Genomic DNA, 15,658 nt, shown 5'->3' on the forward strand with positions numbered 1-15,658 from the left:
TCACGGACACACGGCGGTGTCTCTGCCTTCCCACTTCCCGCAAGTGGAGTATTCAATTATCCTGTCTGGTGTCCCTACTGTTCTAACTGAGTAAATATAAAGAAGGAAACAGTAAATAAACCGGGAAAGAGATCTACCTACAGCTTTTTTTTTTGCCTTCTCTCACTCAAGCCTTGAAGAGCTAAAGCCTTAAACACCCCCATTCTCACACCCTCCTTTTTAACAATGGGTGCTCTGAAAATAGCCGTATGTTTGCCCCTGCTATGTATTAATTTGCTCTTGCCAATCAGTCTGGATCGCTGATTTTCCGTTGCTCAAAACAATGCAAATCAATGCCTTGCGTAGTCAATCGGCGCACGTGAGTGAGCTGTGTCTTCTCATGCTTCCGATCTGTGATTGGCCACTGCTCAAGACACCAAAGTGCCGCAAATCGATGCCTTATGTACTCAGTTGGTGAACCTGAGTGAGCTGCATCTTTCACATTGCATCTCTGACCACTGCTGAAAACTCTAAACTGCCGCAAATTGATGTCTTGTGTACTCAATCGGCAAACATGAGTGAGATGAGTTATCTCACTTCAGATTTCTGATTGGCCACTGCTCAAAATACCAAAATGCCTCAAATCGATGCCTTATGTTGTCAATCGCCAAACCTCAGTCAGTTACGCCTTCTCATGCTTTGGGTCGCTCTCTGCCGCTGCTTAAAACACTGAACTGCCGCAAATCAATTGCCAATCAGTCTGGATCGCTGATTTTCCGTTGCTCAAAACAATGCAAATCACTGCCTTGCGTAGTCAATCGGCGAACATGAGTGAGCTGCGTCGTCTCATTTCAGATTTGCCGCTGCTCATAACACTGAACTGCCGCAAATTGATGCCTTGTGTACTTAAACGGTGAATCCCAGTGAGTTGCGCTTTTTCATGCTTTGGGTCGCTAATTTGCCGCTGCTCAAAACACTGAACTGCCGCAAATTGATGCCTTGTGTACTTAAAACCACGAACCAGGGAGTTGAGCCTTCTCATGCTTTGGGTCGCTAATCTGCCACTGCTCAAAACACTGAACTGCCGCAAATCAATGGCTTAATTACTCAATCGGCTAACGTGAGTGAGCTGCGTTGTCTCATTTCAGATTTGCCGCTGCTCAAAACACTGAACTGCCGCAAATTGATGCCTTGTGTACTTAAAACCACGAACCAGGGAGTTGAGCCTTCTCATGCTTTGGGTCGCTAATCTGCCACTGCTCAAAACACTGAACTGCCGCAAATCAATGGCTTAATTACTCAATCGGCTAACGTGAGTGAGCTGCGTTGTCTCATTTCAGATTTGCCACTGCTCAAAACACTGATCTGCTGCGAATCGATGCTTTTCGTACTCGGTGAACCTGAATGAGTTATGTCTTCTCATGCTTCGGAACACTGGCTGCTGTTCAAAAGTTGAAACTGCTGCAAATCAATGTCTTTATGTACTCAATTGGCGAACATGAGTGAGCCACGTCATCTCATACTTCCGATTGTTGATTGGCCGCTGCTCAAAACACCAAACTGGCACGAATCGATGCCTTATGCACTCAATCGGTAAATCTGAGTGAGTTACATCATGTCGTCTCATGCTTCAGGTTGCTGTTTGCCGCTGCTCAAAATACTGAACTGCCGCAAATCGATGCCATATGTACGCAATCAGCGAACGTGGGTGAGCTGTGTCTTCTCAGCTTCCAATCGCTGATTGGCTGCTGCTCAAGACACTAAACTACCATGAATCAATGCCTGTGTACTCAATTGGTGAACCTGAGTGAACTACGTCTTGTCACACTTTGGACCTCTGACTGGCTGCTGCTCGAAACGCCAAACTAACGCAAATCGATGCCTTATGTACTCAGTCGGTGAACCCAAGTGAGCTATGTCTTTTCACACTTCGGGTCGCTGATTGCCGCTGCTTAATTACCAAATTGCCAAAAATCAATGCTATATGTACTCAACTGTCAAACATGAGTGAGCTGTGTCCTCTCACACCTCATAGTTCTGGTTGGCCGTGCTCAAAACACCAAAATGCCGCAAATTGATACCGTATGTACTCAATCAGCGAACATGGGTGAGTTGTGTCTTCTCATGCTTCAGAATACTGATTGGTCGCTGCTCAAAAGATGAAACTGCCGCAAATTGATGCCTTATGTACTCAAAATCTCCCACATTTCTTTTGTCTTCACACATTGATTACCATTCTGATCTTCCAGAGGACCAATTTTGTCCCTTGCAAATCCTCTTGTTCTTAACGTATCTGCAGAAGCTCTTAGGATTCTTCTTTACCTTGTCTGCTAGAGCAACCTCATGCCTTTTTTTTTAAGCACTCCTGATTTCCTTCTTAGTGTTAAGTGCATTTCTTGTACTCAAGTACCTCATTTGTTCCTACCTGCCTATACCTGCTATACACCACCTTTTTTTTTTCTTAACCAGGGCTTCAATATCTCTTGAAAACCAAGATTCCCTAAACTTGTTACCCATGCCTTTTACGCAGCTCAGAAGATTAGTCCCATCGTGCCCAACCTTTCGTTTCCTGAATTTGTATGTAGGCCTAACAACAACTTTCTCCACAACCGCTCCACTATCTGATCTGGCACTCTGATTCCCATCCCTCTGCAACTCCAGTTTAAACCCCCACCAGCCCCATGCAGCACGAGCAAACCTTCCCAGAAGTATATTGATCCCTCTCCAGTTCAGGTGCAAATGGTCCCTCTGTACAGGTCTCACTTTCCCTGGAAGAGGCCCCAATGATCCAAAAAAATATGAGGTCCTCCGTCCTGCACCAACTCCTTAGCCAACTTTTAAACTTGTATGATCTTCCTATTTCTGGCTTTACAAACACCTGGTATGGGTAGCAATCTGATATCACAACCCTGGAAGTCCTGTCCTTTAACTTAGCACCTGACTCCCTGAACTCACTTTGCAGGACCTTGTCACCCATCTTATCTATGTCGTTGGTACCGATGGACCACAACCTCTGGTTGCTCACCCTCCCACTTAAGAATGTTGCGGATTCGATCCAAAATGTCCCTGAATCTTGTTCTCGTCCACAGAACCTCCTTTCTGTTCCCCTAATCAACTAGTCCACTATCACTACAGCTCATCTCTCTTCCCTTCCCTTCTGAGCCTCAGTGCCAGAGACCTGACCACTGTGGCTTTCCTCTGCTAGGTCATTTCCTCCCCCCCTCCCCCTGCCCCAACAACAGCATCCAAGGCAGTATATGTGTTGTTGAGAATGGCCACTGGGGACTTTTTTCCCCCCCCTTCCTGATGGCTGTCCAGTTACCTGTGTCCTGCAGCTTGAGTGTAACTACCTCCCTGTATGTCCTATCTATCAACCCCTCAGCCTCCCGAATGATCTGGAGATCATCCATTTCTAGCTTCAACTCCTTTAAAAGCTACAGCTGAATGTACTTCTTGTAGGTGTTGTCATCAGGGACACTGGAAGTCTCCCTGTCTTTTCCACATCCCTCAAGAGGAGCATTCATCTATCCTGCCTCAGAACCCTACTGCGCTAAATATACTAAGAAAGAAACAATGAAAAAATACCTACCTACTGCCTACGCCTTGATGAGCCAAAGCCTCAACTCTCCACACTAATATTGGTCCATTCGCACAATGCCCACTCCACTAAAATCTAAGTTGTTATTGGATCTTGCCAAGTGCCTAATTATGCGTAATTGAATGCCTCCTTGGGAATTGTGGCATACAAAATGTGCTAACTGCCCCACTTGCTGCTTTTAAACACTCTCCCTCAATGCAATCCAGTGCATATTCTAGTACTGTTAACCAATCCACCAACTGACAGTATTGATCCAGAGTATTCATGCACATTGAACAGAAAACAGGCAAGTGTGAGCCTGAATTCTAAACTACAGCTTCATTTAATCATGATACCAAATTGTATGTATAGTTTGGTGCCATCTCTTAAGCAGAATGGTATTATTACTTTGTACCTAAGATATGGTCTTGTTAATTATTCAACACTGAGGAACATTTGGTGTTGGACTTGGCTTGTAGATGGGGATATTATGCAGTATTGAGCAAAACCAGTAAAATTGTTGTTTCCTGAATTTAGGAACTGAAAACAAAGCTTTCTGAGCTACGCAAACTGTGCAAGGAGCTCTTCTTTAAAGTAGAAGAGAGGAGAAAGTGGCCAGATCGCCTGGCTGCACTAGATAGCATGCTCAATCACTCTACCATCTTCCTGAAGTAAGTATTCAAGTGAGGCAGGGAACTGCACTAAAAGATGCTTTCATTTCTCTGATCTTTTAATTGATCACAATTGGGGAATGGTTTCATTAGCCACCAAGCCTTAAAACCTGGCTTAACTTGCATTGGTGTGATCTGTTGATTAGGATAGAGATAAATCATACTTTACCTCGTTTTTGTGTTCTGTATCCTAATATGCAGGCCATTGGATAATTTATTTCCATCCATTTTGTTCTGAGGTTGTACATCCTGTAGGATGTAGGTTTCCTTGCATTGATCATTGATTGATTTGAGGACTTTCCTATTCAAATACTTGTAACTTATGGCTCAAATTAACAGCAGTTTCTGGGAATTAAATTTCCCAGGAATGAATCACACCAGCGAGTGGATGTGGGACAGTAGGAGAGGCCAAGTTTCTTTTTGTTTGTTTTTGTTAACTGTAATTTTTGTGTCTTTAGGGGAGCAAGACTCTTACCCGAAGATGACCAGATTTTCACAGAGGTAGAATTAAACTCTCTGGAAAAGGTTATCACAGAAACAACTGTAAGTGCAATTAAATCTCCACCTAGATACTGAATCTAAATTTTTAGCGTCTTCAAAAAATGAGTTTAATTTGTCCTGTTGGTGGGATTGCTTAAATCGCCACTTTTAGCTTTGTGTTCCTGTCCCTAAATTTAGTTGTGGTTGAACATCCTGACTCCTGTTCTGCTAGCTAGATTGATAGGGTGTTTGATCTTGGGAAGAAGGGAGAGAACCAGTGACATCAGGGCAAATAACCTTCTTGCTGTCCAGTGACTTTGACTAGAAGCTTATGCATGTAGATATCCAGTGAGGAGATACCAGACTCTGCTGACACATTCTGTAACTAAATAATTGCCTGTCAACACATCTTGTATTCGTGCAAAGAGAATGATTACCAGAATGAGGCACCTGTCACATACCTGAAATTGTACTCAAGATGTGATTGGAGAGGGTCAGTATCTCAAACCATATTCCTTAAAGTATCAGGGGAAGCTGTTAGTGCATAATAGTAATGCACCAAAGCTATTCTAAGACGAGCTATGAGATGGATTGCTCTGTTACACTTGATGTATTATTTCTTCATTCAGACATGGAAGAACACGACTGTAAAGGAGCAGAATAATCTGCCATCTACAGAAATGCCCATCCTGCTCTCTAAAGACATAGAAGCAAAGCTGGCTCTCCTGGACCGAGAAGTCAAATACTTGCTTAACAAAGCCAAGTTTGCGAAACCTAAGCCCCGGAAAGAAAAGAACACCACAACACAAGAAGCGCAAAATGCAACGCAGGAGGACAAGAATGCAACAGCTACTGATAGTGATAAGATTGTACCACCTGAGAAAAGAGCAGAGGAAGACACAGGTGATTTCACTGGAAAGTAGGGGAGGAGTGTTATTCAATCTCAGTATTGAAAGGTCAGACCCTTGTTTAGGGTCTCCTTGGATTATGTGCAAAAGGGCCACAAATAACGTTTAACCTCTGCTCCCACTAATTTGGCAGGTATGAGGTCTGAATCTATTTAGCATTAAAAGGGAAGAACATTAAGAGGAAAGAGTTGAAAATAAATCTTATAGTTTAGTGGGAAATTAGCTTGAAATGCATATCAGTTACTGAACTATGCTGTAGACCTATGGAAGTTATTGTTTCTGGCTCTATTGATCAGGGACTAGAGTAAGAATCAGCCCTGCAGAGAAAAGCAAAAAAAAAAATGTTTTGAACTTGAGACGTTAACCAGTTTAGTTTTGCACAGGCGGCAGCGATGTTCACTAATGGCAAATATTTCTTAGCAGCCGATAAGGAAGAAGTAAAACCTGGCGAGGCTCCACCCACGGCAAGCCACGCTCAAGAAACCAATTCTAAGGACAAGGAGACCACATTACCTGACCCAATCGAAATAGAATCTAGTGAAGGTGAGGATCAGTGAGTTTTTGTGACTCTTCACGTGTGCCCGGGAGGATATCCGCACTCCTGTGTAGTTTCAGAGTTAGTTAATTAAAATAATGCTGATGCTGGAATCAGAAATAAAGATTGCTCTTTAATATCAATATTCTCATGTGAATAGAAAATGATAACTCTTGAACTAGTCAGGAAGCAATTAGAGCTATGGCTCTACATCAGAAGGTTTAAACTGAAACAGTGTGTTTTTCTGTCCTCCATTACTGCCTAACTGCTTGTATGCTACCACTTCCTATTTTTCAGAAAATATTCAATAGGTACATTTAATGTCAGAGCAATGTATACAATATGCATCCTGAAATTCCTTTTCTTTGAAAACATCCACAAAAACGGAGTGCCCCAAAGAATGAATGATAATTAAATGTTAGAACCCCAAAGCCCCCCCAACTCCCCCTACACATAAGCAGCAGCAAAGCAATGACCCCCCCCCCCCCACCAGCAAAAAAAGCATTGGCGTCTCCCCACCCGCCGAGCACTCAAGCGTGCAGCAAAGCGCAGTAAAGACACAGACTTGCAGTACCCCAAAGACTACTCATTCACCCAGTATTCAACATACTACAGTCAGGGTCGGTCGGTCGGTCGGTCGGTCGGTCTCTCTCTCTCTCTCTCTCTCTCTCTCTCTCTCTCTCTCTCTCTCTCTCTCTCACTCTCACTCTCACTCTCACTCTCACTCTCACTCTCACTCTCACTCTCACTCTCACTCTCACTCTCACTCTCACTCTCACTCTCACTCTCACTCTCACTCTCACTCTCACTCTCACTCTCACTCTCACTCTCACTCTCACTCTCTCACGAAAAAGTGCCCCCATTTCACAGCCAGAGGGGAGACATAACAAAATACTCGCTGATTTATGGTGTTAAGTCTGTTGCATCACTTTTCCCGACCTCTGTGCCTAAAGAACTTGGGTCTCTGGGCACACAGCCAGCAGCCAGCTCGCTGCCTTCGATCTTTTGTGTACTCCCACAACACATCAGGTGGCCCTGAATCAATCTGTCTCCAGAGCCATGAAAATCCAGCACCCTGAAGGCACACTAGTCTTCCAGGCTGTGTCCTTGGCATATCGAAAAGAGGCCGGTCGTGAGGCCCTGAGGGTGAGTCTCATTTCCACAAAGAACCAAAATCAGTGTGTAACTCCAGGTCAGGATCTTCAAAAGAACTTTGAAAGGGAAAAGTAGGGATATCAAAGATAGAAATAGAGCTGTTTCCGAAGATGCAAGCAAAGGAGTTGCCGTTAAGCACCATCATCCTCCTGAGTTCCTGTTGACATTGTGTTTGGATGGTTTACTTTATAAGTTTCCACCAGAACTTTGTCTGTTTATAGCAATAATGTGCATTGAGTGCTTATAATACAAAAGAGCTCTCCAGATTATATCCAATGCCACCCTCCTTTTCCAAAACATTTTTCCAATGGTTATTCAATGTAAGTTTATTATCAAAGTACATACCTGTCATCATATACTACCCTAAGATTCATTTTCTTAACAGGCATTCACAGTAGAACAAAGAAATACAAATAGAATCAAAGAAAAATTACACACAAAGACTGACAAACAATCAATGTGCAAAAGAAGACAAAAAGTGCAAATTAATTAATTGATTAAATAAATAAATAAAGCTGAGAACATAAGTTGTAGAGTCTTTGAAAGTTAGTCCATGGGTTGTGGAATCAGTTCAGTGAGGCAAGTGAAGTTATCCTCACTGGTTCAGGAGCCTGATGGTTGACTGGTAATAACTGTTCCTGAACCTGGTGGTATGGGATCTAAGGCTCCTGTACCAACTTCCTGATGGCAGCAGCGAGAAGAATCATATTGGAATCGTATCGATGCAAAGGAGGATGGTTGGAGGACATTCATCTAAGCCACAGGATATCTCTGCAAGTGTTCCTCAGTAATGTCCCCAGCTTAACAATCTTCAACTTCATCAGTCACCTTCCTTCAACTAAAAGGTCAGAAAGTAGGGATATGCAATCATCAGTGAAACATTCACACAACTCAAAATGAAGTAGTGGTCCACATCCAAATGCAGCAAGACCTGGACAATTTCCAGGCATGAATGTCACTTGTCACCTAAGGTAATGACAATACCCAACAGAGCAAAATCCAAGACCCTCTTTATATTCAATCGCATTGCAATCACTGTATCCCCTGCTATCACTATCCTGGTGTTGCCATTGAATCGCCATATACAAAGCAATTCCGGAAGCTATGCATGTTGCGGTGAGTTAACTCAACACATAACTACATCAATTTTGTCTATCGATCAATTTTGTCAATCTACTTTGCATTCTCTTATAAGTAACTTTATTTTTCATCTGAGCAGTACTGTGTGTACTTAATAATTTTGTTTTTTCCAGATACAGAGAAGAAACCAGAAAGCAAGTCAGACAAACATCCTCCTGATGAGTTGTAACCCCACCTGGGTCCTTCAGCAGCTCTATTTATATTACATTACTTTTTATGTAATGGACCACTTTGCCATAATTTAACAGACAATGAATTGTGATTGGAGCAGAGGTGTACATTTTTCTTTTATATAAAAAAAAAGAACTGGATTTCCCTGTGACAGACTTTGTTGGAGAGTTTTACTTGTAATGCAGAATGGATGTTTGATGTTCAAAGGGATTTCAAAATTACCTGAGTTATTGGAAACTAGTGTGTATCTTGTTCTTGTTAATTTTGCCTCTTTTTCTCCTGCCTTTTTTTTTTATGGTTTTAACTGAACCTGTTGCACTGAATAGAATACGTTAATTTTGCTTTAACTTGGAGTGAGATGTGGGTTTGGTGTAAAACTGCATAATTAAATCAAAAAGCCGCTTCCCTGGAATCTATTTTACTTGATAACATTTAAACTAAAATGAATGGCACCTCAAGCTGGCAAAATCTGACAATTTAATGTAGGTGAGGATAATGGCATTATTTAATACAGCTATGCTTCTGTCATTATCTAACCCATGGATAGAGAGAAACAGTATTTTTCTTGACTCTTCATAAACTGGCCTGATCTTTATAGTATTGTGTCCCAGGGTTCTTTCAGTGTGTCCCATATCAGCCAATAGAATAGAATCAGAGCAGTAGTGCTGTCCTTTTCACCTTATGCACCTGGCAAATGATATGTTGATATCAATGCATTAACCCAGAATTCTGCTAGGACATTTGATATTTGCTGCAATCTTGGTGGGTAAAGGGAGTAAGACTGGCTCAGCTTCACTATTTGTTCTCAACCTTTGCGAATTGTACCCCCCCAGTGATGTCCAGCAGGTCACCTGAAGTTACCAGTGTGCGATTTATTTTGTAATACCAGTTTGACTCTGAGACAAATCTCTCAACGTTAATCGTTTAAAATGAAGCCTGTTGCAACTACTTCCAGTATGTGTTGCTATGTAGTTTTAAAAAAAATACCCTGAATTATCTGTCTTGTTTGTTGTTCACTTCTAATTTGTATTGTAAAACAAGTTTGAATAGTGTAATCTAGTAAGGGTACTTGTATGGATCTGATGTCAAGAAGCCCTGGGCTAATGGTCAACATCTGAATTATCTTTTTCTTATATTTTTAGAACTGCCAGTCTAAGTTGTGGATTCACTGAAAGTCTGTTTTATAGTACATGTGGCAACCAAAAGATTATTGTTTTGCTGCTGGAGTGCTGCCTTTTGCCAGCTCTGAATAGATATAATATGTTCCATTAAGCTGCTGTTTTTGGTCAGTAACCTGTGTATGTGTTTCTGTTTTGTGTTCAGAAATTAATAATTTGGAGTTATTTGGAGTCTACTTTGAGGTCTGGCAACTGTTGTTAAGACAGGGAAAAGTTCACTTCAGTAGTACCCTGTCCATCACCTTTCCATTACAGAAGTATGTTGTTTTCTTCAACTGCATCTAGTTTACTGAAGGAGAGTCACTGGAGGCTGGTCTCCTATTGTCCAACCAACAGTGTTGAAACGTCTCCAATTTTACTCTAACCCAGTTTCCTCCTCCAAATTGATGGCCTGAAACCTAATCTCATTAGATGAGACTGGATGACCACTATAGTGGGTTTGGACTGTAAGGTTCAGTGCTTCATCACTGTTGCAAGTTACATTATGGGTGGATTTCCCTCATGCACTTGGCATTGAATGCATAATTTCAAAAATTAAAAAAAATTGGCAGATCTCTCTGCACCAGTTGGTGCTGCCTTGAGGTGTAACCTGAATGCTGGGGGTCAAAGTAAGTCGGGACCAGTTTGAGAATCTGCTGGCTGCCGTTTCTGCAATGAATGTTCTAAAAACAGTTAGACTCACCAAGACACCTAATGTGTTTATCTGCATTGTTCCCTCTCTCAATAAAAAGAATTTTATGAATTTATTAATAGCTGGTTACACATTGTACTTTCTGTTCATAACCAAGCTGCGAGGATACCTATCAGTGAAATTGTATAATACTCTGAACTTGGGTAGAGATGTTTGTTAGTCTTTGCTGAACCCCTTGTTCTTCTAGTGTGAGTTCATTATCCTCCTGGACATTTCTAACAGGAAATCATATCTTCAGTTATTTAATCTATAAGTCCATACCCTGTACTTCACTGACACCATACCAGCTGATAGTTTGTGTATCTCCGATTTTAGGATGTGTCACTTGTACACTGTCTGGCAGCTAAGGAGTCATTTGGCAAAGTTGGATCGATCTTAGTTAAAATTACTAATTTTCAAACCCATATGATTATCTACCTTTAAATAACCTTTTGCATTATGTTGAGTGTTTACTTGAACCACTTGTTCTGGGTTGGATATACACTTGCCAACTTGGATTAAGTTATATTTCAAATTAGGGTGAACTGATCTATTTTATGATAATGAATTCTTCTGTTTAAAAAAAACTCTAATATTACTATAACTTTGCAGGGTTATGACCTCTTCCTTTGATATTTTGCTTGCAATTATCTCTTATACACGTGCATTAATCAACTGTAGTGGGTTAGGACCATGACCCAACAGTGAACAAGGGGACTTGTTCATGTCAACTTCAGTCTGGGTTAAACACAGCCCACCTACCTAACCTACAGTACCCAAAACAAGACTCTCATTGTTCTCCATCATTGGAAGTAATGTATTGCCTATTTCTATGCCCTTTCTTCCTGGCCTGGCTGAAGTTCATCACATCTTTGTGTGCTATGGACTACCGCTTCCATTAGAAGACTGAGAGATGCAGATGTTCTGTTTTAAGCTGTACGAGAATGTAAAATAGTTTGTATTAAAGGGGATTGTGGCTATTTAGAACTAACTCTACAATGCAAGATGGGGAAATGGGCAGAATAGGAATATCATCTGCCCAGTATTGCATATTCCTTTGAAAGTATAACATTGCAACTCTGTGCCAATTGAAAGAATCATCCTGTCCATTAGGAAAACTTGATGTTACTGAGATGTTTTTTGACAGCTTGCTTTCCTGGTATTCCTCAACTGTTGCTTATAACGGCTTCATTACTCTTCCCTTGATTACCCAACTCCACAGATCTGATGCTATGTGGAACAGTATTACTGATGTTTAGGTTGGGCCTTTCAGTTTTTAAGAATTTTTACTCAGTCCGTCTGTGGCTTTATGGAGCAGGTGATGCTATCAGATGTCCAGATGACTTGAAGGAAAAAGTGTTTTAAGGTTGGAGTTGAATAAGATGGCTGACAGAATTTATACTGTATTTTTACTAGTAATGTGCAGAGCAATTTCAATACAAACAACACACAAAAAAGTTCTTACAGTTAGTCCTGAGGAAGGGTCTTGGCCCAAAACATCGACTCTTACTAAAGATGCTGCTTTTTTGTGTGTTGCTTGAAATTCCAGCATCTGCAGATTTCTTCATGTTTGTGAATTTCAATACAAAGTTTGCCTAAAATATTTGAAACCTGAAATTATTGACCTTTTGTTTTCATCTAGCCACAGTGGGAGTGAAGAAATAGTTCAATTTGCAAACGTACATACAAAATTTCAGTTGCAGTACGAGGCCTCACTTTGATCTGCCTGGGTCACTAGTTCATCCAGTGGAGGTCTGGTAGCACTTGGTATGCAGATTGTTATGGCTTGGGGCAGTATACACATGTGTATTTTTAAATAGGTAATATGCATCTGAAAATTCTGGCAATAAGAGCTTTGGTTTAAATTTGCAACTTGCATAAACTTGTTTTATTATGTTAGTTTCTAAAGTTACTTGGTAAAATGTTTCAACAGCTCAGGGCAATTGCATTACTGGACCTAAAAATCTGCCTAATATTATGCAATTTGCAGGAAGCATGCTGTACCAGTAGTTATTGATCTACAGTCTGATAGTTGGTTACAAATAAACTCTACTCAAGTTGCTGGTGTATACTTGTTCTTTCTGTTACCAATGCATAGCATTCATAAGTTGAGAATGAGAAAATGATAGCAGAAGCTATGGGAAGAGAATTTCAAAGCTGCACAACCCTTTTTGGAGAGGGTGTTTGGAAGGATGGGAAATTAAATGTATTAAATGGCTGGGGTCTTTTTTTAAACAGTGACCTCTCCACCCCACAGTTACACACTTTCTCATAAGAAGAGCCTTTCTCACATCCACTGTGATTAGACTCCTTGTATGTTTGAATCAAGTTCCCTCCTACTTTTCAAAACTCAGTACATGTAGACTTCCCTCCAAGACAATTGGCACATTCCAGTCTAGTAATTCTCTCAGCATTGCTCCCAAAATATTTGTATTCTTTCATGAAACCAAGACAGTTGCAAATGTGGTCTTGACAATACCTGAGCTAACCTGAGGGATAACCTGTCTACCTTTTCTAAAGGGTTCCTATAAAATGTGTTAGTTTTACCATGCATAGTATATGATTCACTGACATTAACTCAGATTCCTCAGTAATCTCTTGCCATTTTTTATGATTTCCTTACCAAAAAAAAATCACTTCCCATATTACAGTCCACTTGCAGATGCTTGCCTACTGACTTAAGGAAGCCAAAAAAAAAAGTGTGGAGAAGCTCTGGTAATCCAGATTTTGCTCACCTTTCACTCAGCAGCCGCCCACTATTTTGCTCTTTCTTTAAACGCAGAGGGGTCCTTGGGAAATTCTAGTTCATTATTCTGTTACATCTAAAATATTAAACCTCTTGGTATTAAAAGAAGCATCCTGCAATCCAGACAATCTGCTATTCTGGCACCCATGAGATCCCAATTGTTCTGGATTAAGACTTGTAATGTCATCAGTCACAATTTACTTTCCCTTCTACTTATGCCAAACTATTGCAGTGTAAAAAAAAAACTGAGGTCCCAACAGTGATCCCTCTGGAAACTTGTACCTTGCCATCAAGAAGACAATCCATTCATCCCAACCCTTGTGTCCTGTCACTTTGCAATCTGTTTCTTACACCATGAGTTTTAAATTCTCACCACAGCCTTTTTTGGCTTATCAAGTGCCTTCTGGGAATCTATACTACTTTATCCAGAGTACATATTATTTCAAATGTAGTTTTCACAAAACCACTTTGACTCAGCCTGATTTTGAACTTACGGTGAACACTTTAAATTGGTTCTAACATTTTCATTACAACAGTTGTTAACTGGTTTGTTCTGTTTTTTTAAAAACCTTCCTGTTTGATTTTTTAAAAATTACATCTACTACTTTCTATTCTAACGGAACCTTCCAGGGAACCAATGCATCATACATTAGTCTGGCTATTTTAAGACATTGGAATGAAATTCAAAGTCCAGAGTTTGTTTGGTACCTGTTCCCCATGAAATAATTTTCCATATTTCCTCCATCTTTTTGAATTGTGGTTCAATTTATGTTCAAGTATCCATATTAATGTGTTGCTTTGTGCCCCTAAGGAAACTGGTCCATGTACTGACAATCCTTTTCCTAATTTGCATGTTTGTAGAGAGTATTATGTAAAATAACTTATAGTAATTACGTAGAGGGGGCAGCAAAAAGGGGACATCTACAGACAATGATGGTGTTTCTCTTAATCAGTGTGGCACCCAAGAGTGGTAAGTTATTTTAAATCAATTACATTCTTCAGGTGCTTGGCCTAGGCTGGAAGATATAAAGGTGAGAAGATTCGACTAATGTCAGTTAGTGAGGTAGAGTGGTATCACCTAGGTTTTTCAGATTGGTGTAAATGTCAGTTACAGGGGATGACTCAGCCATTCTTCATCTTTAAACATCAGGAACCTGCACATGCTGGAAATCTGAAATAAAAACAGGAAGTCCTGACGAAGGGTCTCAGCCTGAAACGTCAACTGTACCTCTGCTTATAGATGCTGCCTGGCCTGCTGCGTTCACCAGCAATTTTTACGTGTGTTGTTGAGAGCTGGAAATGTTTTTACCTATATAAAAAAAATCAAACGTGCCTAGAGAAACTAATTTCACGTCACATGCTGGTGATAATGAACCTGATTCTGATTAGGGCCTTGCACTTGAATCCCAAATCCTGTTTTTCTCCTCAGAGATGTTGCCTGATTTGAAAGGTATTTATAAAAAATTGTATTATTCTTAATACTTTAGAACTGTTAAAGAGCTGAGATGGATTCTCAGATTAGCATTTCGTTTAAGAGAGCACTTCTGACCAAAACGCATTTGCTTGGCATTTCACTAAATTGCCAGCTGATGTAATGAACTTGTGTACAGTCTATACATATTAATGAACTGATTGGAATACAGGCATCTTCCACGGAGCATTTCCATGTGCCTTCTCTCCTCACCCCCGCGCCACAACAATTGAGGACTGCGTCAAACTGAACAGAGCAGGGAGCGCTAAGCAGACTCACTCTCTTGTCACAGCTGTTTCTGTTCCCTTCCAACGTGAAAAAAATTGGGTACGAACTCTTCTCGGGAAACGAACCTTGTCGAAACCCGGGGAGCTGTTCCTCCAGCGTATCCGCTGTTATCATATCCTAGGATCAATCGAATGATCTAGCAATTCAACACGGAGTAGGCCCTTCGAGCCACAGCATCCTACCAAACCCCACAACCCTGATTAACCCTAACCTAATCACGGGATGATTTACAATGACCAATTAACCTATCAGGTAGGTTTTTGGACGGTGGGAAGAAACCAGAGCACCCGGGGGAAACCCACGCATGAAACGATATTTCATGCCAGAAAGCAGTAGGTTATGTAAAAGGATCCAATCACAAACAAGAAATAAAATCTGCAGATGCTGGAAATCCAAGCTACACACACAAAATGCTGAAGGAATTCAGCAGGCCAGGCAGCGTCCATGGAGGGGATAATAGTATAGTCGAAATTTCGGACCTGAAACGTCGACTGGACTTTTTTCTATAGATGCTGCCTGGTGTGGTGAGTTCCTCCAGCATTTCGTGTGTGTTATGTAGAAGGGTCTCAGCCTGAAACGTCGACATCTATTCATTTTCATAGAAGCTGCTGACCTGCTAATTTACTCCAGCATTTTGTGTGTGTGTATTGCAGGTCGTGCAGAAAGTTTGGTTAGAGGTTCCCAACTGA

The 15,658-nt window shown here is 41.0% G+C and overlaps 1 protein-coding gene across 3 annotated transcripts in view; it reads left to right on the forward strand.

Moving 5' to 3' along the window:
• hyou1 (hypoxia up-regulated 1) overlaps window positions 1-8,769 on the forward strand; it is a 42,789-nt gene extending 34,020 nt beyond the window's left edge. For 2 of the 3 annotated variants that reach the window (XM_072238161.1, XM_072238159.1), the window contains 5 exons: window positions 4,094-4,227; window positions 4,686-4,770; window positions 5,337-5,610; window positions 6,036-6,158; window positions 8,559-8,769. In XM_072238161.1, coding sequence (XP_072094262.1) covers window positions 4,094-4,227; window positions 4,686-4,770; window positions 5,337-5,610; window positions 6,036-6,158; window positions 8,559-8,614 — 672 coding nt within the window. In that variant the 3' untranslated portion in view covers window positions 8,615-8,769. The remainder of the gene's footprint in view (window positions 1-4,093; window positions 4,228-4,685; window positions 4,771-5,336; window positions 5,611-6,035; window positions 6,159-8,558) is intronic. The other variant, XM_072238160.1, reaches the window with a different exon arrangement.
• The last annotated feature ends 6,889 nt before the right edge of the window (window positions 8,770-15,658 follow it).

Source organism: Mobula birostris, chromosome 20, assembly GCF_030028105.1.
Source record: "Mobula birostris isolate sMobBir1 chromosome 20, sMobBir1.hap1, whole genome shotgun sequence".
In the NCBI taxonomy this organism is placed as follows: Eukaryota; Metazoa; Chordata; class Chondrichthyes; order Myliobatiformes; family Myliobatidae; genus Mobula; species Mobula birostris.